This window comes from Myripristis murdjan, chromosome 7 (assembly GCF_902150065.1).
Source record: "Myripristis murdjan chromosome 7, fMyrMur1.1, whole genome shotgun sequence".
In the NCBI taxonomy this organism is placed as follows: Eukaryota; Metazoa; Chordata; class Actinopteri; order Holocentriformes; family Holocentridae; genus Myripristis; species Myripristis murdjan.
Window position 1 is genome coordinate 10,119,110 of NC_043986.1, and position 24,459 is coordinate 10,143,568.

General features: G+C 42.7%; 1 protein-coding gene across 1 annotated transcript in view; it reads left to right on the plus strand.

Moving 5' to 3' along the window:
* Positions 1-1,870: 1,870 nt before the first annotated feature.
* LOC115362499 (uncharacterized) overlaps positions 1,871-24,459 on the plus strand; it is a 28,275-nt gene continuing 5,686 nt past the window's right edge. Inside the window, exons 1-3 of the mRNA XM_030056453.1 lie at positions 1,871-2,120; positions 2,797-2,847; positions 3,394-3,477. Of these exons, the coding sequence (XP_029912313.1) occupies positions 1,871-2,120; positions 2,797-2,847; positions 3,394-3,477 (385 nt within the window). The remainder of the gene's footprint in view (positions 2,121-2,796; positions 2,848-3,393; positions 3,478-24,459) is intronic.

Consider the following 24,459-nt stretch of genomic DNA (forward strand, 5'->3'; position numbering starts at 1 on the left):
GATCTCAGAGAAGAATTTTTTTTATTATTATTTTGTTCTGACCCATGTCTGATCGCTCTGCAGTTAAAACAAGTAAACAGTGATCATGATGTCCCTTGCAAATGATCCAAGTCTCCCTCGGTGTAATGCAATTTTTATTCATTTATTTTTTAATATGTGATGTGCAGTGTTGAGGAAACTAGTTTCAAAATGTAACATATTACTTAACACTCATCATTAAAAGAAGTGTGATTATGTTTCATTATTACTGTCTTTAACTTATTTTCTCAACTTACAATATTCATTTGCTGTATATGGGAACTTCCATACTACTGTATATGTAGTATGAAAACTCATACAGTAGCCTATAAATGTTTAATAATACAATATTTTCTTTACTGTCTGTATATAGTGGTTAATATTACTTAATATTACATGACTTAATATTACTTTCACTATTGGAAAATTACGCTGACAAGTCCCACATGTGATTGGTTCTTGAAAATCTCAGATACAGACACTAAACCATAAAGCCAGATTGCAGACCTGGTGAACACTAGAACTCTCTGAACACTCTGAAGATATGGCCGTTCATCATTTTGGATATTCATCAAAAGTTAAGCACACCAGCTACCACACCCTCCTTTGTCCGACTGATATGAGAAGGGAATCAGTTCTTCCATATCTCACAAACTTTTTCCACAAAGTTGAATGAAAATCCGTTCATAATTTTTAGAAATATCCTGCTAACAAGCACACAGTCAGACAGACAGATTAATGGTAAGGGGTGGAAACATAACCCCTGTCCAATTTTTTGGTTGTAGGTAATGTTGTTTATCAAGTCTCTCTTAAGTGACAAAAACCTCTTAACTGTCTGAGAACACATAATCAGGACTCAGGTGGCCAAGTATGCGCAAACTCATGAAAAACCAAACAAAACATGGATGTGTAGGTTAAGTTAGAGCTACTTATTAATACAATAATACATTAATTAAAAAGATTTTGACCATCCTGCAAGCCAAAACATCTTGCACTGAGTACTCAATGGATAAGTATTTCTTTGTAGCTTTCCATAAGGATGAGTAATATTCACAAGCATAGAAGTATTGGTTGTATCAAATTTCTGTTAACTCCTGTACATTAGAAAAATTGCAATAATAGCACTACATTTTAAGCAATAACTTGTTACACTGCTGTATTATGTTACTCAGATAAATAATATCATTAGGCAGCATAATGCATTATGTAACCCAATTCCCCCAATACTGATCATTTGCAGTGTCTGAGACATTACTTATTTACTTACTTACTGTGACTCCCACTGGTGTGAAGGGCAGCGATGCAGCTTCTCCACTCCTGTCTGTCTTTTGCCACTTCCTGCAAGCAAAGCATATCATTGTTTTCCTTTTCCATGTTTTTCTATCGATTTGTTAAAAAGGTTTCCACTTTGAAACTAGTATAATGTGTACCTGATACATGCAATGGAATCTAACTAGTAAAGACTGTCATTTACAGGACTTACCAATAATACTGACCAAGGTTTAAAAAAGCTATGATTTTAACAATTAGTAGTCTGCATTTAAAATGCTGATAAGTAATCCAAAACTTTGTAAACTGATAATGCAAGAACTGGCAAGAATTCACACATGCAATCCAAAGCTAATAATGATTAATCTTTGTTTTTCTGTTTTCATACACGTGATACAATCACATGCACGTGCACATGCGCTTGCTAAAGTCATAACTTGTATCTACTGTATAGCCTGCATGTTGAGAATAACAATAATGATAATAAATGTTAATGATTGAACAAAAGAAGACAATATAAAAGGCTAGAATGAAGAGACGACACAAACACAACAGTTGAATTGTGTTGAGTGACGGCCTGAGAATGGACATCACCGTGGTTTGTCAGCTGCTGCTGCTGGTCCTCTCTCTGTTCGGAGCTCAGGTTCACTCAGACGCTGGGAACCAAATCGTTCCTCATGGAAAACAGACTGAAACCCAGGGAGCTGAACCTGCAAACGTCTCTCATCAGCAACAGACCTGCCAACCTGACATCCATGCTGTGCTGAGAGAAATGAGCGCCTTGTTGGCTGAACAGAAGGTGGAGATGAGATACTTGCAGGATGAGAACAAAGGTATAGTAAACTGTCAGGTAATGATAAAAAGGTGATAGCATTCGCAAATGTTTTGTTATAAAATGTTTTTTTTTTTTTTTTGTTGCAGCACAAGCAGTTAAACTGAGAGAACTGGAGGGACAGAAGACTCAGGTGGACGAGCTGAAGACACAGCTTCAAGGTACTGTGCCTGGCAATGGCTGAATAAAACTAGACTATATATAAGTTTGGGATTAGCAGCCTAAAGACTAAAGATAGCTCAAGTGCATATTTGCCAGTTTGGGAATGGACATCACCATGGTTTGTCAGCAACAGACCTGTCCACCTGACATCCACGCTGTATCGAGAGAAATGAGCACCTTGTTAGCTGAACAGAAGGTGGAGATGAGATACTTGCAGAATGAGAACAAAGGTATAATAAAATGTCAGATAATGAAGAAAAGTAAAAGAATAAGCAACTGTTTTCCCCAAAAGAACTATTTTTTGGAATAATTTTTAGATCAAGATTGTAATGTGCCTTGTCATTGTATTGCTTGTTAGATCAAATATTTTTTGTTATAAACATTCACTAAAACAGTAACCTGCAGTAATAAAAGTTGGATTAAAATCAGACATAGGCAGGTTAAGATCCATGGGTTTTCCCATGAATTCATTTCTGCTGTTTGGTTAATTCATTAAAGTTGTGTTTTTGTTGCAGCACAAGCAGCTAAACTGGGAGAACTGGACGGCCTGAAGACTCAGCTTCAAGGTACTGAGTGAAGATCAGACGTCATCTCATAACAACAGTGAATGATGACTGAGTTGTCATTACAATCAAAATGTCTATGAAGATTCTCAGTCATCCAGGTCATTATATGTAAGTAGAGTAGAGCAAGTCAACTACTACTTAAATCCAGTTGACTTGCTGTACTCTACTTACGTACAATCAAAATATGTTCAAAAAATAACATGAAAGCCAATGCTCTTAAATGTACATGATCTTTGTTCTTGACTTTTCTATACTTTAGTGGAATACAGTGCAAAATCTATGATGTGTTTGTTCAAATGTTACTTTAATGTTAATCAGATGATTTGAACGCCTTTCGTCTGATTTTGTTGAAACTATCTCTGTCACTTTGGGACTGATGGAAAGGGAAAACTGATACGATGACAAGCCGAGACGCCTAGATCCTGGTTCAGACAGCTGCCATTAACTGCTTTTCATTGTCAAATGTTTCAATAACTGTTTATTTGCAGAGGAATTGGAGGTATGTCAGAATTTCTTTTTTAATTTTTCTCCTTTACTTGGTTTCAGCTCAAGCAGTGGAACTTGCCGCTGTGACGGCCAGGTCAAACATCACAGAGAATCAGGTGGAGGCTCTGAACAGAGACAGGCAGGGTAGGACTGAAAATCACACTATCAGCATAATATCTGGAACATTCTTTCAAAAATTAAGATGCACATCATTTCAAAAATGTTACCCTCCTAAAAATTGTAGATGGAAAAACAAAAACAAGCACATAAAACAAAGCTGTTAAGGATGTACCATGCTCTTGGTATACAAAATGATGTTAACACAGACTAAATCATATGCATTTCACAGATGACAATTATGAAATGATTTCAGTTTAGCTGTTTTTTGTCATTGTGACAGCCACACTAACAGGATTACGTGACTCACTCACTCTCTCTCTCTCTCTCTCTCTCTCTCTCTCTCTCTCTCTCTCTCTCTCTCTCAGTCAAACAGGTGGCTTTCTCAGCCTCTCTTCGGGCTTCAGGCTCTGGATACGTCGGACCATTTAACACACTCACCCCTCTGGTCTTCAGATACGTCGTCACTAACATCGGGAATGCCTACAACCCAAACACAGGTATTCTACAAATTTCAGAAATAAAAGTGATTTTTAGCCACTGTAATGCCAAACACCCTGTTTGTTGTTTGGCAGGAGCTGCATCAGTCCACTCTCCGTTTAAAAACATCAAAATTGTTCTGCAGGTTTTTTCATCGCACCAGTGAGAGGTGTTTACCACTTCAAGTTCTACGTGGGTGCATTTGGACATTCTTCTCATGCCTCGTGTGCTGTCTTGGTCAAAAATGGACAACATATATTTACTGCATATGAACATCAACCATCTCACTATGGGACTTCCTCTAATGGCGCTTCACTGCTTCTAGAAGTTGGAGATGTTGTGTTTCTGCGTCTCTGTCAAAACACAAGAATATATGACAATCAAAATCACCACAGCACCTTCAGTGGTCATCTGCTGTTCACCGTGTGAGAGGAAGCAGTGTATTTGTTTGTTTATTTGTTTTTTTAAAACATATTTTAAGTTAGACATAAATTACTGATGATATCTTAATTCTACCTAATTCAAATCATTGATGTTATCTTAATTCTACTTAATTCTTATGATTTTTGAATTTATAGACCTAAGAGTGTCTTGACATGGCATTATGTCAGTGTTCTTGTGGAGTTTATAATAATAAGTTTATATTTTGTTCATGGTGCCTTCACATTTTACAGCTTTGCGTTTATGGTAATTACACTGGCAATAATAAATTATATGATCATTTTGGACAAAAAAAAAAATCATTTCCTCTGCTCAGTTGAAATATAATGATAAATGTAAAAAGGCACTCATTTTATATTTAACTTTCAGAGGAGATTTTTTTTTTTTTTTTTTTTTTCTGACCCATGTCTGATCGCTCTGCAGTTAAAACAAGTCAACAGTGATCATGATGTCCCTTGCAAATGATCCAAGTCTCCCTGGGTGTAATGCAATTTTTACTCATTCATTTTTTAATATGTGATGTGCAGTGTTGAGGAAACTAGTTTCAAAATGTAACATACTATTACGTATCACTCATCATTAAAAAAAGTGTGATTATGTCTCATTATTACTGTCTTTAACTTATTTTCTCAACTTACAATACTCACTTGCTGTATATGGGAACTTCCATACCACTGTATATGTAGTATGGAAACTCATACAGTAGCTTATAAATATTTAGTAATACAATATTTTCTTTACTGTCTGTATATTGTGGCTAATACTACTTAATATTACTTTCACTATCAGAAAGTTACGCTGACAAGTCCAACATGTGATTTGTTATTGATAATCTCAGATACAGACACTAAACTATAAAGCCAGAGTGCAGACCTGGCGAACACTAGTTTTGAAGATATGGCCGTTCATCATGTTGGATATTCATCAAAAGTTAAGCACATCAGCTACCACACCTTCCTTTCTCCGACTGATATGAGAAAGGAATCAGTTCTTCCATATCTCACAAAGTTTTTCCACAAAGTTGAATGTAAATCCGTTCCGAATGTTTAGAGATATCCTGCTGACAAGCATACAGTCAGACAGACAGATTAATGGAAAGGGGTGGAAACATAACCCCTGTTCAATTTTTTGGTTGGAGGAAATTAGAGCTGGGAATCTTTGGCCACCTCACGATTTGATTTGATTATGATTATGAGGGCAACGATGCAATAATAAAGCGATTATCGATGCATCTTGATGCATCTTGATGCATATTTTTATGATTGTCATTGAATCATTTTTTTGTATAATTTTTCAGACAATTTGTTTTTTTTTTTTTACTGTGCGACAACTAAAACAAGGTGTATTTGTAGTGAACTATGACTAAAAAGAATGCTAAATAATTAATTTACTGTTATTTACTGTAATTTCGTGTTGCCAAAATATTTCAGTGTTGTGTGAGATAACTTACACACTGTTTGGCTCTTATCCAGGTCTTTTATCCCTTCCTCTTCATAAAATCCGAAATGTTTCCAAACACTCACTTTTAATGCAGAGGGTGCCGGTTTGATGTTTCTTTCAGCTCGTTCAGCTATCTTGACCCCTGCGTTACAATAATCATACTACCATACTATTTCGTAGGGGAAAAAAGAATTAGTATGTCCCAATACATAGTATGTCAGATGCAGTATGCCAAGAGTACCGGGATGCTCTACTACATCTGGTCAGATTTAGCAGTATGCATTTCAGCATGGTTCTCTGGCCATTCTGACCCACAATCCTTTGCGCAGCGGACATTACATCACACTGACTGAGTTGCGTATACAAGCCACGCCCACATACGGACGGCAACAAAACACACACATGGCACTCACCTCGCTCAGTGACAGCAGAAGCGACAGGAAGACAGAAGATCAGAAATATGACAGACGACAGCGCAGTATGAAACAGCGCTGCATTTTGACAACAACATTCAAATGTGGCGCTACGGAGTGAGCAAGAGGGTCGGAGGTCAGGGAGGACAATTGTAGTGTGTCCCAATAGTATGCATTCGTATGCATATTTCATACTAAGCTACATACTTTGTAAGTGCAGCTGCAGTACATACTAAAAGTAAAAAGTATAAGTATGCGATTTGGAACGCAGGGGACGTGACTGTTTTCTGTTGTGTGACGGCCGTCTGCCTGTATGGCCTGCCTTGTTTTCCCTTGTGTTGTCTTGTTCATCTGTCCTTGCAGGTAATCAGGTGGGCGGGGATTGCATCAAAGGTGATCGGGAGCACCTGGCCAGTCTCCCTTACAACCCCATAAAAGCTGCGGTCTTAAACCATTCCCTCTCCCTCCTCTCCTGCTGACCAGACTGTCCTGCCTGGGTCCTGGGTTCTTTTTGTTTGGTTTGGCTACGGCCTTTTGTTTTGAGTTTACATACATTCTCTCACACACACACACACACACACACACACACACACACACACACATACACACACATACACATACACATACACACACACACACACACATGCATTCATCAGCAGACACACTGATCTTCCTACTTTACACGCCTCATTTTATTATGTTTATCCTTAGTTATATCTTTCTGTAAATAAATTATTCGTTTGAACATTATAGTTCCGTGACTCTCCTCTTGTTTGTCATGATCTGTGAGCCGGATAGTGACACCTGTAATTGCCCGGAGGGACGCTGCTTTCCCACACTTAGGTTCTGCGTTTTTTTTTCCACGATGTAACTGCCCGGCTAGATGCTGCTCATATACTTCAGTTCTGCGTTTTTTAATCATTTCATAAGCATCGATTATTGACATTAATGCATCGATGCCGGCTTGCCCCACGTCTGCATCGCGATGCATCTAAAAATTGATTTTTTCTCCCACCTCTAAAGGTAAAGTTGTTCATCAAGTCTCTCTTAAGCGACAAAAACCTCTTAACTGTCTGAGAACACATAATCAGGACTCAGGTGGCCAAGTCTGCACAAACTCATGAAAAACCAAAATAAACATGGATGTGTAGGTTATGTTAGAGCTACTTATTAATACAATATCATTAATTAAAAAGATTTTGACCATCATGCAACCCAAAACATCTTGCACATCTGAGTGCTCAGTGGATAAGTATTTCTTTGTAGCTTTCCGTGAGGATGAGTAATATTCACGAGCACTGAAGTATTGGTTGTATCTAATTTCTGTTAACTCCTGTACATTAGAATAACTACAATAATAGTACTACTTTTCAAGCAGTAACTCGTTGCACTGCTGCATTATGTTACTCAGATAAATAAGATTATTAGATAATGCATTATGTAACCCAATTCCCCCAATACTGATCATTTGCAGTGTCTGAGACATTACTTATTTACTTACTTACTGTAACTCCCACTGGTGTGAAGGGCAGCAATGAAGCTTTTCCTGCAAGCAGCCCCAGGTTTGATGATACTATTTCATGTTCACGTCCACAGTTCGCCTTCCGTGTCCCCTCAGGTGTCCAAAAGAGTCCCTGTGGAGGCCATGGCCTAAAAATTTCCATTTTATCTTTGTAGTCAGTGTCCTCCTGTTGGTATCTATTAAAGAAGTCCTGGTTTAAAATTTACTGTGGCCGTTAGATCCTTAGGATCCTGCTCAAACTCCCTGTGTGGAAGGAAGACAGTTTCTGTAGATGAGCTCTGTCATCCTCTCTGACCCGTCCAGGAGTATTGGCAGGGCACAGTTTTTGCATAGCTGGAGTTCAGTTCAGATCGTGACCTGATCTCCAGACAGCTTGCAAGTTCTTAAAGGCTGTCTTTGCCTTTCAGAGTCTTTGACAGATTGGAGCCTTTGCCCCACCATTTACATTCACTGCACCGCCCAAATGTGTCAAGGTGGTAGTACTGGGCAGCTCTCATTCGCCTAACATGACTGGTGGCTGGTTTCTGATATTCAGGGTCATAATTTGTGTTTTTTTTTGTTGTTGATGTTCAGTCCAATTTGTCCTTCATGTTTTCATAGTCTGTTAGTTTTCTCTTGTATGTGTTGATGGGTATGAGAGAACATAACAATATCAAGAGTAAAGTCCAGGTCTTCAAGTATGGTGAATATTAGACTGTGATATACCATTATTACTCAGCATATCATTTGAAGCATTCTACGCAATATTTATCCGTTCCTACAGTCAGAAAAGCAATTGGAAAGACAGTATTTATGTTTAATGCTCCTTCAGACTAGAATAATTTACCTTAAAACCTACAAACCTTGACATCATCTCAGATGTTTAAAATAGTTTGTCTTCTTATTTTGAGATGAATTGTGCGTGCATCAGGTGACACTATACAATATACAAAACACTGTACAGTTTATTCCATATTCTCTGTTATATGTTTGTTATGCAAGCATTTGCTCAAAGCCTCTCTGTGGCCATCTAGTGGTTGTGTTCACCAATGTGCAAACACCTTTCTGATGTTTGAGTGTCTGTTGAATTGTTGATTTTTTTTTATTTTATTTTATTTTATAATCTATAATTAGTAAGTCCAGATGAAGCTGTTCTAATACTGCATTTATTCATTTATATTTTTAGATCACTAAGAAGCTGATGTGGACTGTGGCTGCTGGAAGGAAGTGGGAGAGACCAAACTGAAGGAGTGCTTCAGCGGGTGGCTGGATCTCATTGTTCATTGAGACATGTAGCACTTCACGTGGTGTCTGGTAGTAGAGTGCACCACCGACACCCATCAACTGTACCCCACCTTTATGGCACGCATGTCACCACGCATTTTTGAGTGGGATGCAGATGATGCCCCTCTCTGCTGAGAGGGGCTGAGAGGGTGCAGCTGATGCAGAAAAACAGACCTGTGGTGACCGAGAGGCAGATGGACCACCACATCACCAAGACTGAGCTGGTGTTGCAGAGCAGAGCATTCTCCTCCTTGATCAGCTCTTAGGGGAGCTTGTCATGGATTTTTCTCTTAGATAGTTAAATTAAGGATCTGGAATCAATAAGTTGTCTTTGTGTATTTTTATTATTCAGCGCTGAAGAGGAGAACCAAGCAGAATGCAAGGCAGTCTGCAGGGAAGTCCCGCAGAGTGGTTACAAGCAGAGACATTTATACAGAAAATATCATACAATAGTTCAACACATCTGCATCCTGTCTGAATGCAGATGGCGGGTGCCATTTCCAAATTGGGTAAAGGAGACAAGTCAAAAGTTCAAGCTCTTCAGAGTCAAGAGTTCAAGTTCCTAGAAAAAAAAGAGTTCATCAAAAGTTCACGCGTGCAGATCGGAGCCATTGTCGGGGCATAGGCGCTGCACATGCCTGGGTTTATCACAAAGGAAATACAAGTGTAGGAATAGAAATAGAAGCATAGAAATTACTTTATTAAAAAATTACTAATTAAAAACAGGAACCTAATGCAGGAACGTAGACATTGCCTAGGTGTAACAAAGGTCATCAACGGCATACTAACTAAGCAAACATGAGCAGTAAATTTCCATTACAAGCTCATGAGCAGCAAAGGGAATGACTGGCTCAGTGTCCCTCTGACTGACACTGTGTGGATGCAGCACATCTGAGGACCCAGAAACAGCATGTGGCAACATTCAGCCTCCAGGTGTGCCGCTTTACACAGAGACCAGAAGAGTCTCCAAGGGAAGAGTGCAGCTGAAAACCTACCAGTGTACCAGGGGCTCCATTCATTCCAGGTTTGTGCTCCTTATCCATGGTGTTTATGATTTAATGACTGTCTGTAAACAAGTTGTGTAATGTCCTGTAAATGGAATTTACATTCTGGTAAGACACATTCTGTAAGTTGACTGTTGGGATTAATCAATATAGCATTGGAAGCCAAGCAAGTCCAGATTAATGGCTTTCATTGTAAGGCAGTATCTTTAGATGCACCTCCATTTTCTAATGTAGGCCGTCAAAAAGCACTGCTGACCCACATTTGAACCGAATTGTTGGGTTGCAGATTTGATGATATGAAATAATATAAACCTCATCGGTGTGAAAAACCAGTTTTACATGGGGATACAATATCAGCGCACACACAATCTACAATCCGTTTTCAGTGAAGCAAGAAAAACTGAGCTGTCCAAGAGAATTTCACACATGAATGGCATCTCACAGTGGATATTTTGCATCTTAAATATCAGTGCTGTTGCTGATCCAAAACCAGATATTATCCATCACAATTCATTAAGGAAGCAAAAGGAGAAAAATACTTTGGGTTTTCTGGTAAATCTCGGTCAGCCAAACAAAAAGCCTAGGTCAGCAAAGAAACCATCACCATAACATCTGCACATGCAAATGATAATGTTTGAACAGATAAATGTACTGTAATATGTAAGATGATTCGAAAATCTTCACTGAACTGAGGTCAATTAATTTTTTGTCAGTTTAGGAATCCTCATTTCAAATCAAATAATTAAAGTTTTCACTGCAGGTATGAAATCTGGTCACAGATGAATGTGATGGGATCGTAAACTGACAGTTTGAAGGTAGTAAATTGCTAGTGACTGATGATAAATTTGTATTATCTCTGGTCCTATGAATTTTCCATGAAATAGCACATTAGGCATTAGTTTAATGTTTACCATCTGAAATTTTTATTTGATACAGTAGAAACTGAAGAGTCTGTCATTCACAAACTTGTCGGACATGATTTTATAAAAGTGATCATTTTAAATATTAATAGTCTTAATTAAAATTTTGTTACATGATTAGGGATGTATTTAAAAAAAAAAAAAAAAAAAAAGAGGATTTTTTGGTTAAGCAAAGGTCCAAAGCATTAAGAAGGAGCAACAATCCAGTTCTTAGCTATTCATAAATCATATTTCTGTTATAGTTCAAACATGATTCAGTGTGCTTTCTTTCTCTGGGCTTTTTCTGATCTCACAAGGAAATATGGACTTTCATGATGGATCAGGTTGAGGAGAGTACAGCTTGAGCAAAAACTTGCAGGACAAGTGGGCCTTGAGAACTTGGCAGAGAAATACTGACAGTATCACTAACACAACTCTTGTGAAAAAAAAAAAAAAAAGACAAACAAAGCTAGACTATATATAGGTTTGGGATTAGCAGCCTAAACACATGTGCATATTTGCCAGTGTGAGAATGGACATCACCGTGGTTTGTCAGCTGCTGCTGCTGCTGGTCCTCTCTCTGTTTGGAGCTCAGGTTCACTCAGAAGATGGGAACCAAATCATTTCTCAAGGAAAACAGAATGAAACCCAGGGAGCTGAACCTGCAAACGCCTCTCATCAGCAACAGACCTGCCAACCTGACATCCATGCTGTGCTGAGAGAAATGAGCGCCTTGTTGGCTGAACAGAAGGTGGAGATGAGACTTGCAGGATGAGAAAAAAGGTATAGAAAAATGTCAGATAATGAAAAAAGGTGATAGCATTAGCAAATGTTTTGTTATAATAAGTTTTTAGATCAAGACTGTAATGTGTCTTGTCATTATGCTGCTTGTTAGATCAAATATTTTTGCTATAAACATGCACTGAAACAGTAACCAGGTATAATAAAAGTTGCATTAAAATCAGACATAGGCACGCTAAGATCCATGGGTTTTCCCATGAATTCTTCTCCACTTGTTGGTTAATTCATTAAAGTTGTGTTTTTGTTGCAGCCCAAGCAGCTAAACTGAGAGAATTGGACGGCCTGAAGACTCAGCTTCAAGGTACTGAGTGAAGATCAGACGTCATCTCATAACAATAGTGAACAATGACTGATGCTTTGGCCAAGATCTACTGGTTTTCTCCTAAAATCCACTTTAATTCTTACTTCATTTATGAAAGTTTTAACTTTTGTTGCAGCACAAGCAGCTAAATTGGAGGGACAGAAATCTCAGGTGGACGGCCTGAAGACACAGCTAGGTACTGAGTGAAGATCAGACGTCATCTCATAACAACAGTGAACAAATTGCTGAGCTGTCATTATAATGAAAATATGTTCAAAAAATAACATGAAAGCCGATGCTCTTTAATGTGCATGAACTGTGTTCATGACTTTTCTACACTTCAGTGGAATACAGTGCAATGTCTATGATGACTTTGTTCAAATGTTACTTTATTGTTAATCAGATGATTTGAACGCCTTCTGTTTGGTTTTGTTGTAACTATCACTGTCACTTTGGGACTGATGGAAAGGGAAAAGTAGCTGTGTTCACACTAAAAACACTTAACACTAACAGAACAATAAATCCAGCAGTCTGACACTGGCAGTGCCATACCCAGGGTAAGTATGGGGAAGTACAATGATTAAGACAAGGGGGATTTTCAGATCAAATGTTTAAAAGCTTCCTGGTGCAGTTTGTGCTCCAGTCCTACACTTGCACACATGGACAGATGAGCCTTTCATGTAACACATTTGATTATAAAAACACAATCTAGAAACATCACAAAGGCTACTCTATCATCTATTTTCCTCAATAGAAATATGATTTATGAATGTGTTCATTGGATGATTAGGGCCTGTAAAGTCCAGTTTACCTAAATTTGAGGGTAAATTCATTCAACCTGATCTCACAGAAATCCGTGAAATGAGCACAACCTCTTAACAACGCATTGCGTGCTCCTGGCACATAACCTGTTATAATTATGTGTGGCCACCACAGAAACAGCGTCCACTGAAAGTCAATTAGGATCCGTGTCGTATGGCCACCACGCAAACGCTGTCCACTGAAAGTCAATTTCATGTGGGTGGTAGTTCATAGATCCCGGAAGTGCAAATTTAATCAAAATAAAATAATAAAATAAAAAATAAAAAATCGCCAGTTTTCTAGACTAGGCCTACCATATTGACCCGCATAAAAGACGACCCTGATTTTAAGATGACCCCTCTTTTTCAAGACCATTTTTGGAAAATAGGCTACTTTTTATATGGACAAAATCTTGTTTGAATAAAAAAGCCACCGGCCTGCATCAGGCGGGTCGACCGCGGCACCGGCTGGTACCGCGCCCACCCGGTCAGGTCTGCGGGATCTGACAGGTGAGCGGTCAGTGCCGCGGTCGGCCCGCCTGCATGGTGCCATGGCCGGTAGGAGTAGTATCTAACATGGAAGGGCGCAAGCCAGTAATTTCGCCTAGGGCGGCACATAGGCAGAACCGCCACTGTATAGTTTATAATGTCATCATTTTCATATTTTTCTAGTCCACAAAAATCACATTTTAAGCCATTTTGAAATCAATGAACGAAATTTTATTTTAATCTGAAAAACACCGGCGTTACCAAGGCAACGCGCTTCATGCTACCTGGTGACTCCCGGCTTCTCGGCTTCAAAGACGTCACGCCGTGGGTGGTGGTTCATAGATCCCGGAAGTGCAAATTTAATCGGTATTCTGAAAAAAAGGTCTGATTATTAGCCATAACGTTGTAACTGTAACCCGGTGGTGTGTGCGTCTCGTCGGCCGTGCCGCTTTTGCTGGGGCCTCCCTAACACCCTGGACTCTGCGTTGTGTTTTGATGTTACTTTGTGGGGGGTGTAGTGCGGGGAGGAGAAGCACGGCGCGCACACACAGGGAGTTCGGATTGCGGCTGAGTCCCTTTTTTTTATTTTCACCAAACCAATGGCACAGCACATTCTTCGCACTTCACACAGCGGGAAATAAACATAAAAACACATTTAGAATATATATCTCCACAAATTAACTATGTGGCCGTGTTATAAATCCAAATATTTTAGGTGATACTGGGAGCCGTTTTACCGTGCTTACCTTCACACAGCGGGAAATAAACATAAAAAGAAAATGGCGCCCGCCGGAAAACGAAACTTAAACTACGGTGTCCTGTAAGGGACAAACTAAAGCAAAAATCAAACTACGGTGTCCTGTAAAGGACAAACCACAGCGAATTTCTAGTTTATCAAGGGCATATAACGGTCAACAGCGACACCTTCTGACGTGACTCAGTCACTACCTTACATCCACCCCTTCTTTAAGTGATGGCGTCCCAGTCATCAAACCAACAGAAAAATTAAACAAGAGCCATTCAGTAAACACAAACAATAAGAACAGTCACAATAAAACATTTGAGAAATGCATAACCATGTGGCATAATAAATGTGTATGTGTATCTACTATCTAAGTGAGTGTATCAACTTTGTCGTGCGGCCTTTCTTGCTTTGGCCCTTTGCCACAACTTCCATCCCCTTTCTATCTTCTGCTGGTCCTCAGAGTCCATGACTCGTGTCTCATATGACAGTCTCTGTGGGGGACGACGATTTCTCGGCAAGTTCCTCCTCGGAGTGCTGGGTCCAGAAGACGAGTCGGTGCCTCTGGCAGATCCATTTTCCTCTCCTCCTTCACTCATTTGTCCTTCCTCTATCCCTGTGTGTTCATCCTGTCCATTTGTTGTCACTGTTGTTGCACTCTCCACAATTTCCTCTGAGTGGTCAACCTCCCACTCCTCGGCTGCATCTGATGCAACCTCTTCTCTTGCCACTTCACCAGTCTGTTCTCCCATGTCCACTGTATCCTCCATCTCCCAGTCCTCCATTGTGTCCGGCTCAACCTCCTCCATTGTCGCCTCGCCAGCCTGCTCCACAGGAAGAAACATACACTGTGTAAGGAGGTTGCGGTGAACCACCCTCTCTGTGTCTCCATTCTCTGATCGCACCACATAAACAGGTATGCTGGGCTGCTTTTTCACCACAATGTATGGCCGAGACTCCCACTTGTCTCCCAGTTTCTGCCGCCCTTCCACATGACACACTTTAACAAGGACTCTATCACCTGGGCTGAAGACTGGACTCTTTGCTTTCTGATCATAATATTTTTTCTGTTGTCCCTTGGCCTGGTGAGAGGTCTGATTAGCCTGGGCATAGGCCTGTGACAAACAGTCCCGCAGAGTCTGGACATACTCACTATATTCACAAGACTCATTAGTGGTCTGGAGCCCAAAAACCAGGTCGATGGGGAGCCTGGGATGCCTGCCAAACATCAGGTAGTATGGTGTGTATCCAGTCGAATCATGACGTGTGCAGTTATAGGCATGCGTCATCGCATCCACATACTCATGCCACCGCGGCTTCAAGTGAGGCTCTAGCGTCCCAAGCATGTTCATGAGGGTGCGGTTGAACCTCTCAGTGGTCCCGTTGCCCTGGGGGTGGTAGGGGGTTGTATGAGTCTTAGTGATGCCAGTACACTTACACAGCTCCTTCACAATAGCACTTTCAAAATTTCGCCCTTGGTCGGCGTGCAATTTTGCAGGGAAGCCAAACCTGCAGATAAAGTTTCTCCACAGCACCTTCGCCACTGTGCTGGCTTTTTGATCTTTAGTGGGATAGGCTTGCGCGTAGCGTGAGAAGTGATCTGTAACAATGAGCACATTTTCTATGCCACCTTTTGACTTCTCCAGATTCAAAAAATCCACACACACAAGCTCCATGGGGGCACTGCTGTGAATACTGACCAGGGGAGCCCTGACGCCTGCAGTTGGCGTCTTCCTGAGGCAGCACCTCTCACACTGCTCACACCAGGCCTTGATTTCCTGGAACATCCGTGGCCAGTAGAATCTCTCTCTGATCATTTGCACTGTCCTCTCTAAACCTAAGTGCCCTGAGTCATCATGAAGAGCAGTCTTGACTGATGCACGCAGCCTCTCTGGCAGTACAAGTTGCTCCACTACTCCCCTTTGACAGTCTCGGATACGGCGGTACATAATACCATCCCTTATCACTAACCTCCTCCACTCCTTTAAGAGAAGGCCCACCTGCCCCCCACCACTGACTCTCTCACAGCGGCTTGGCTTTTGGTTCAGACTCTTATAGTGCAAAACAGGGCCGATGACAGGATCCTCCTTCTGCCCCGCACGGATCTCCTGTTTTGTCATGGCAGGCAGTGACTCCATTCCAACATCCCTGTAGGGCTCACTGGGTCTAGGGGGTTGAGACACAATTTCCTCAGAGGTAGGGGTGTTCTGGCCTGAGGAGCTTTCTGATTCCTCGGTGGGTTGTCCCACGCGCTGCCTCTGCTCACTGAACTTCACCTGTTGAGGGCATGTATGTAGGACCTGTGTGACTTCCTGGTTGGGCATACGGGAGAGTGCATCAGCGTTCGCGTTGCTCTGTCCCCTTCGATACTGGACATCAAAATCAAAGGCAGACAGCCGAGACACCCACCGCTGGCCCGTAGCATCCAGCTTTGCTGTTGACATCACATACTTGAGAGGGTTGTTGTCTGTCAGGACCGAGAATCTACGCCCATACAGGTGGTCATAAAACTTGTCTGTCACCACCCACTTCAGCGCAAGGAACTCGAGTTTGTGTGCAGGATACCTTGTCTCAGCTGGACTTAAACCTCTGCTGGCAAAAGCTATGACCCTCTCTGCTACACCCTGAACCTGAACCAAAACGGCACCAAGCCCCTCTCCAGAGGCATCAGTCTGAAGGACAAAGGGCAAGCTGTAATCAGGATAGCCCAGCACCGGCGCGGTCGTCAGCTTTTCTTTTAGGGCCTGAAATGCCTCCTCACACTCATTAGTCCACAAGAAAGGTGGGTCAGGCTCCAAGCTTTTCTTTCCCCCTCTCTTCTTCTTTCTGGGGTCACCCACAGTGAGGCGGTATAAAGGGGCAGCTAAGACGGAGTAGCCATGCACATAACGTCTGTAATATCCAGTGAATCCCAGAAACTGCAGCACTTCCTTACGATTTGTGGGCCTCACCCAGTCCTTAACCCTGCTGATTTTCTCCGGGTCTGTCCGGATCCCCTCAGCAGACACCAAGTGACCCAAATACTGTACCTCTTTTCTCACTAGCTGGCATTTGGAGGGTTTTAACTTCAAGCCGTGCTCCAGAAGCCGATCGAACACCAGCTGCAGTCTCTCAAGATGCTCATCAAAGGTTTTAGAGAATATGATGAGATCATCCAGATAGATCAGGAGGTGGGTGAAGTTCAGATCCCCAAAGCAGCAGGTCATGAGCCTTTGAAAGGTGGAGGGAGCGTTCTGCAGTCCAAAAGGCATTCTGTTGGCCTCAAACAGCCCCATGGGAGTGCTGAACGCCGTCTTGTGTTTGTCATGCTCTGCCACCTCTACCTGCCAATAACCAGATGTGAGGTCAAGTGTAGAGAAATACTTTGCCTGCCCCAGAGCCTCCAGGGCCTCCTCTATTCTGGGCAGTGGGAAGGCGTCTCTCGTGCTGCAGGAGTTTAACTTCCGGTAGTCAATACATAGTCTTAGTGATCCGTCTTTCTTGGTCACAATCACAACAGGTGAGGCATATGGGCTCTTACTGGGCCTGATGACTCCTGCTGCCTCCATCTCTGTCAACAACTTTCTCACATCTTGCCACTGTGAAGGGGGGATTTTACGATATGGGAGCCGAAACGGCTTGGAGTCAACTAGAGGGATTTCATGTTGCACCGTCTTTGTGTGGCCATAGTCCATGGGATGCTGGGAGAACACGCTGACATTCCTCTCCAGAAGCTCTTTAAGGAGGGAGCGCTGGTGCTCATTCTCCACCGCTGCTTCACTTAGGTCCACCCCGCAACTTGTCACTACATGGTCAAGACTCAGGCACGGCTCTTTGTTTTCACCATCATGACATTCGCCCCGCTTTTTCTCTGAAAAGTCCACCACACCCTCCACCAGAAAGGCATTGGCCAGATGCGTGTGTGGCCTAATAGTAATAGCATGCTGGGACAGGTTCATCACTCTGACAGGGGCGTAACCTTTCTTAACATCAGCAAGCACTTTGGCTACTAGGAGGTCTTGGGGGAGCCGCAGAGAGGATTGACTTTCAATCAGGGCTGTGTATGTCTTCCTTTGTGGACCAGCTTTGACCCTACACATTAAATCCATCTCTTTTCCCACAGGAATGTGTATTTTGCGGCCAGTGTACACAACAGGGCCCACCATGTCATCCGTTCCACTTTGCTCGGTGCTCCCAATTTCCACCACAGCGGGGTACCACTCTGGATGTCTCTCCTTGATATGGTGAAGGAACTGCTGACCATAGGTTGCTTGGAGGTGGCTTCTGGAGGCACGGAGGACGTTAGTTCCCACGAGTAGAGGGACAGAGGAGCGATACTCTGAATCAGGAACAACAAAAGCTGGCACACTCATGAACTCTTTGCCCAACACTTTCAGGTTAATGCGCAGGACACCATAATAGGGTACACTCTGACCTGCTGCACCTTCTATGGGTATTTTTGACGGCTGTAGCTTTTGTTCCTGCAGGGCAGGGTGGTTGCGCCAGTATTTGTGGGTAATACTTGTTATCTGAGAGCCAGAGTCAATGAGAGCCCTGCACTTCATTCCATTAACCTCTACCTCACCCTCGTTCCTGGGGCCCACTAAGGGAGTGTCCTCTCTTCCATCACCAGTTTTGCTCTCTCGCAGCAGGGGGTCTTGCAGCTCACCCATGGTAGCCCCGATTACCATGGGCTCTAGCCGTTTAAAGGTCGAGCTGAGCGGGGTGTGTTTTCCTCTGTGGGGGCCAAGGGCTGAGGTCTGTGAGCCCATGCCTGTTTGGGATCTGGGAACACTGCTCTGCAAACACGGGCTATATGTCCTTGTTTGCCACACCGGTGGCATGTAACACTTGAGGTCTGAGTTGTAGCTCCAGGGGGTGGCTGGACTCTTGGTGGGGGGACTGAGGATGGAGCAGCAATTCTTGATTCAAGGTGAGTCAATTTGGCCATCTGTTCCTCTTGGCTAAGCGCTAATTTCTTGACCAGTTCTGTTAGCTCTGACCACTCTGACGTGTGTTTTGTCTTTTCTGTCTTCACATTTGTACTACTCTCTGATGTAACATGGACCTGAGCATAAGTTTTCTTTGGCCTGTGTTGTGACTGGAACTTATTTGTTTCTTTAGATAGATTTCTGAGTTCAGCTTGCAGCTCCCGGAAGCTCAGGAGCCGGGGCTTCATGGGTGAAATCCTTGCATACACTTCCTCATCACTAAGTCCTCTTAAGAACTGCCGGGTGAGCTTACTGTCACGGTCAGGGAAAGGCTTGCCGCCTCGTTGGCTTTCTTCCACAGCTCGCAATGTTGCCTCTAATGCTATAGCATATGAGCAAGCAGACTCCCCCGATCTCTGGCTACGCTCATAGAAGTCGGCTAGGGGGTCCAAAGAGCCTTGAGTGTCACCGTACTCTGCCCTCAGTTCTTCAAATGCTTTTTCAGGGGTTTGGTCCGGGGGGGGCAAGTTCAAAACCAGCTTTCTGGCTTCACCGCTCAGGTGACGCACAACAGTGGAAAAGCGGAGGTGAATGGGGAGCTCTATCGCCTCCAGGAGGTACTGCATGTCACGAATCCAGTCCTCCACAAGCATCTTGCTATCCGCATTACCCGTAAAAACTTGGACATTCTTCACCTGATGAGTCTGTAAGAAACCGCCATAGGCAGCTGGTGGGAGGCTTGGGTTGGGTACGGCTCTGACTGGGGCATTTAATGGTGCTTGCACTTGCTGGGTGTAGTATGGAGGGAGGGGGGTGAGTTGGGGAAATGTATTGGGGTACATGCTGGCTTGAGGGTCTGAAACAGGCCTTGATGGATGTACTGGAGCGGGGCCGTGAGGAGGAACTGTGGGGTCAGAAGCTGCATGAGTCATATTCAGGGGGGTGGGTGTGATTACACTGGGGCCCCATGCACCGGTGGCAGATGAGTGCAGGGGAGCCTGGGAGGAGGGGACAGCTGCTTGTGACGTATGCAACTGAGGGGTCTGTCCATACTCTGAAGTTTGGGTGGTCTGCTCAGCTGCAGGGGGGTTATTCATAATGTTCATTGGCTGTGGTGTTAGGAAACTTGGCATGGGAACTTGGATTGCAGGTGTGGAATAGGCATAGCTGGTGTAGACCTGTGAGCTAGGCAGAGTGACCTGCATGGGATAAGGGGAGGGGACTGGTTGGTTCATGAGGGGCTGCTGTATTGTCCGTTTCTCTGGGAAGACGGGACATGGGGGGGGGGTGTGGTGGCAGGGTGGCTGTGGGTTCATGCACGCTGTCTTGTGGTAGGAAGGCAGGGGCCGCAGTCGCCTGCACTGTCGGTTGAAGCACTTGGAAGGTTGCACTTGGTGACCTGTGATCTGATCTGATCGCCTGGGTGCTGGGTCGCGTGGCTGGGCTGGTGTCAAAGCAGAATGGAGGTACCTGCATTGGGGTTCCAGAGCCTCGCGTAGTAGACACATGAGCTGGAGCAGCGTGGAGATCAGTATAGGGTAACAGCATTGGGGGTGAAGGGGTGAGCTGTGAGGCCAGTCCTGAGTCCATGGGCTGCCCACCGGCCTGACGGGCTGGAGTGTGGTACTGCAGCTGCGGGTCGGCGTATCTGGTGAACGGCGTGGTTTGCTTTGGCCTCACTGATAGCTGTTGGTTCACAGTGTTGGTGCAAGCCGTTGCCTCCTCAATCAAAAGGTGAGTTTCCATCTTCTTTGGAGGGTCTGTATAGTCACTCAACATTTTAACTGTTCTTTTAATGTCTCTGTCCCTAACTTAAGCGGCAGAGTAGAATGAGTGTGTGTGTTACTTAGCGTATGCTTGTGGGTAAGTACGACTGTACAACAAAAAAAACAAAGTGAAATGTGGCACAGCTATCTTCTCATAACCAAAACTCACATTAACCTTATTTTAAACTCAAATGTCCAGTACAAAGCTCTATTTCACACAAATAATACAAATGAGATAAACCCACCAAAACTGGCTTAATGTTATTCACAGATTACTCTTATGGAAAGGTTTCACACAAAATACACTCATTTACCATTCAAGGAAGAGTTCAGTTTTTTTTTTTTTTTTTTTTCAGAATACCATGAAAAGTCCTTGCATCAAAACACAACAAAATAAAACACACTTCAGGTTTCAAAGGATATGTTGAGGAAGGCGAATATTCTGGTAACTACTGCAAAGGCAAAAGTCACTCAGTTCAACACACTGCACACTCAGTTAACGACACAGTTTAATACAACGTAGCTGAGGAGGGTTTTGTCCTCAGCCTCACACTCTCTTGGGTCTCGAAGCGCCACAATCCCGGTCACGGCACCAAAGATGTAACCCGGTGGTGTGTGCGTCTCGTCGGCCGTGCCGCTTTTGCTGGGGCCCCCCTAACACCCTGGACTCTGCGTTGTGTTTTGATGTTACTTTGTGGGGGGTGTAGTGCGGGGAGGAGAAGCACGGCGCGCACACACAGGGAGTTCGGATTGCGGCTGAGTCCCTTTTTTTTATTTTCACCAAACCAATGGCACAGCACATTCTTCGCACTTCACACAGCGGGAAATAAACATAAAAACACATTTAGAATATATATCTCCACAAATTAACTATGTGGCCGTGTTATAAATCCAAATATTTTAGGTGATACTGGGAGCCGTTTTACCGTGCTTACCTTCACACAGCGGGAAATAAACATAAAAAGAAAATGGCGCCCGCCGGAAAACGAAACTTAAACTACGGTGTCCTGTAAGGGACAAACTAAAGCAAAAATCAAACTACGGTGTCCTGTAAAGGACAAACCACAGCGAATTTCTAGTTTATCAAGGGCATATAACGGTCAACAGCGACACCTTCTGACGTGACTCAGTCACTACCTTACATAACCACCCAAGGCAGACTTACCACGAGCTATGAGGATGTGTAACGATGGCATGTGTCCACAAGTCCCGTATAATATCAACTTTATTTTAAGAAAACACGTTTTATTTGCGATATCATATCACGGAGAAGCACTACATTACCCATAATCCTAGTGTTTATCAGCGACGTGTCTGAATTGACAGCTTTCATCAATAAAGTCAATAAAATCTAATAAAGTGCATGAAAGTTGATAATGTGCTGATATGTTACGCCATTGAACACAACCCTTTCAGTCAGCGAAACAGAGCGGGTGGACAAACCGTGGAAACACGTCAAAAATAGCACTAAAGATTTATATAGTCTATATATATATATTTTTTTTTTTTCATAACACATCTTTATTCGTGGTATAAACATAGGCTACATGTTACGGTTATGCTTTTGCTGTTGAAAAACTACCGTATGTATGGTTTTTAAACCTAAATTCACAATGTTTATCCTAACCCGGAAGAGGGGTACAAGAACTACAATTCGTGCAGAGTTGCAACACACAGAGCTTTCCTGCGCCATAGCTTTTGTAGTTCTAACATGTTATGTCTATTATATGAAGTGGTGATCACTAATTTTGCAATCTTAATCAAAGTTTTTGGGTGTGGGAAGAACGCCTGAATGGTCAGATTTTAATTTTTTTTTTCTTAAGATAGTGAAATCATGTTTTTTCCATGTTTTGACACTAGTCGGTGGCGCCCCCTATTGGTTTGCCATCGGACATGATAGTAGAGGTCAAGAGCTTTCCAAAAATGTTGACCCCATGTCTCTACCATATTTTGTTGCTGCACTGTAAGCCTTTAAAAGTGTCTCAGGTGCAAGGTTCAAAGGGCACTTGTGGGGAGCAGGAACTGCCCACTGGTCTCACACTGAGATATGTTACTCCATAGGTCAAGACCTTTCAAACGATGTCTTCATTGTTGTTCTGTGACAAAGTTTGATTTTCATCTTGCTCCAAGCCAAGGCTGTCTCAGGTGTACATCTGCAGACCTCTTTTAGGGCCAAGCTTGATAAAATCAGTCAAACTTCTTTAAGGGGGTATTTAATGGCCAAATTTATTTAGAATATTGATGTTAGTCATATACACAGTCATACTTTTCAATTTGGACCATTTCAAAGCTTTTTTTCCCCATAAAATACTCAATGTTTCATATTTCAGATTTTCCCATTAACTTAATATGGCCACCTGAGACACTTTTAAAGGCTTACAGTGCAGCAACAAAATATGGTAGAGACATGGGGTCAACATTTTTGGAAAGCTCTTGACCTCTACTATCATGTCCGATGGCAAACCAATAGGGGGCGCCACCGACTAGTGTCAAAACATGGAAAAAACATGATTTCACTATCTTAAGAAAAAAAAAATTAAAATCTGACCATTCAGGCGTTCTTCCCACACCCCAAAACTTTGATTAAGATTGCAAAATTAGTGATCACCACTTCATATAATAGACATAACATGTTAGAACTACAAAAGCTATGGCGCAGGAAAGCTCTGTGTGTTGCAACTCTGCACGAATTGTAGTTCTGGTACCCCTCTTCCGGGTTAGGATAAACATTGTGAATTTAGGTTTAAAAACCATACATACGGTAGTTTTTCAACAGCAAAAGCATAACCGTAACATGTAGCCTATGTTTATACCACGAATAAAGATGTGTTATGAAAAAAAAAAAAATATATATAGACTATATAAATCTTTAGTGCTATTTTTGACGTGTTTCCACGGTTTGTCCACCCGCTCTGTTTCGCTGACTGAAAGGGTTGTGTTCAATGGCGTAACATATCAGCGCATTATCAACTTTCATGCACTTTATTAGATTTTATTGACTTTATTGATGAAAGCTGTCAATTCAGACACGTCGCTGATAAACACTAGGATTATGGGTAATGTAGTGCTTCTCCGTGATATGATATCGCAAATAAAACGTGTTTTCTTAAAATAAAGTTGATATTATACGGGACTTGTGGACACATGCCATCGTTACACATCCTCATAGCTCGTGGTGAGTCTGCCTTGGGTGGTTACAACGTTATGGCTAATAATCAGACCTTTTTTTCAGAATGCCGATTAAATTTGCACTTCCGGGATCTATGAACCACCACCCATGGCGTGACGTCTTTGAAGCCGAGAAGCCGGGAGTCACCAGGTAGCATGAAGCGCGTTGCCTTGGTAACGCCGGTGTTTTTCAGATTAAAATAAAATTTCGTTCATTGATTTCAAAATGGCTTAAAATGTGATTTTTGTGGACTAGAAAAATATGAAAATGATGACATTATAAACTATACAGTGGCGGTTCTGCCTATGTGCCGCCCTAGGCGAAATTACTGGCTTGCGCCCTTCCATGTTAGATACTACTCCTACCGGCCATGGCACCAGGCGGGCCGACCGCGGCACTGACCGCTCACCTGTCAGATCCCGCAGACCTGACCGGGTGGGCGCGGTACCAGCCGGTGCCGCGGCCGACCCGCCTGATGCAGGCCGGTGGCTTTTTTATTCAAACAAGATTTTGTCCATATAAAAAGTAGCCTATTTTCCAAAAATGGTCTTGAAAAAGAGGGGTCATCT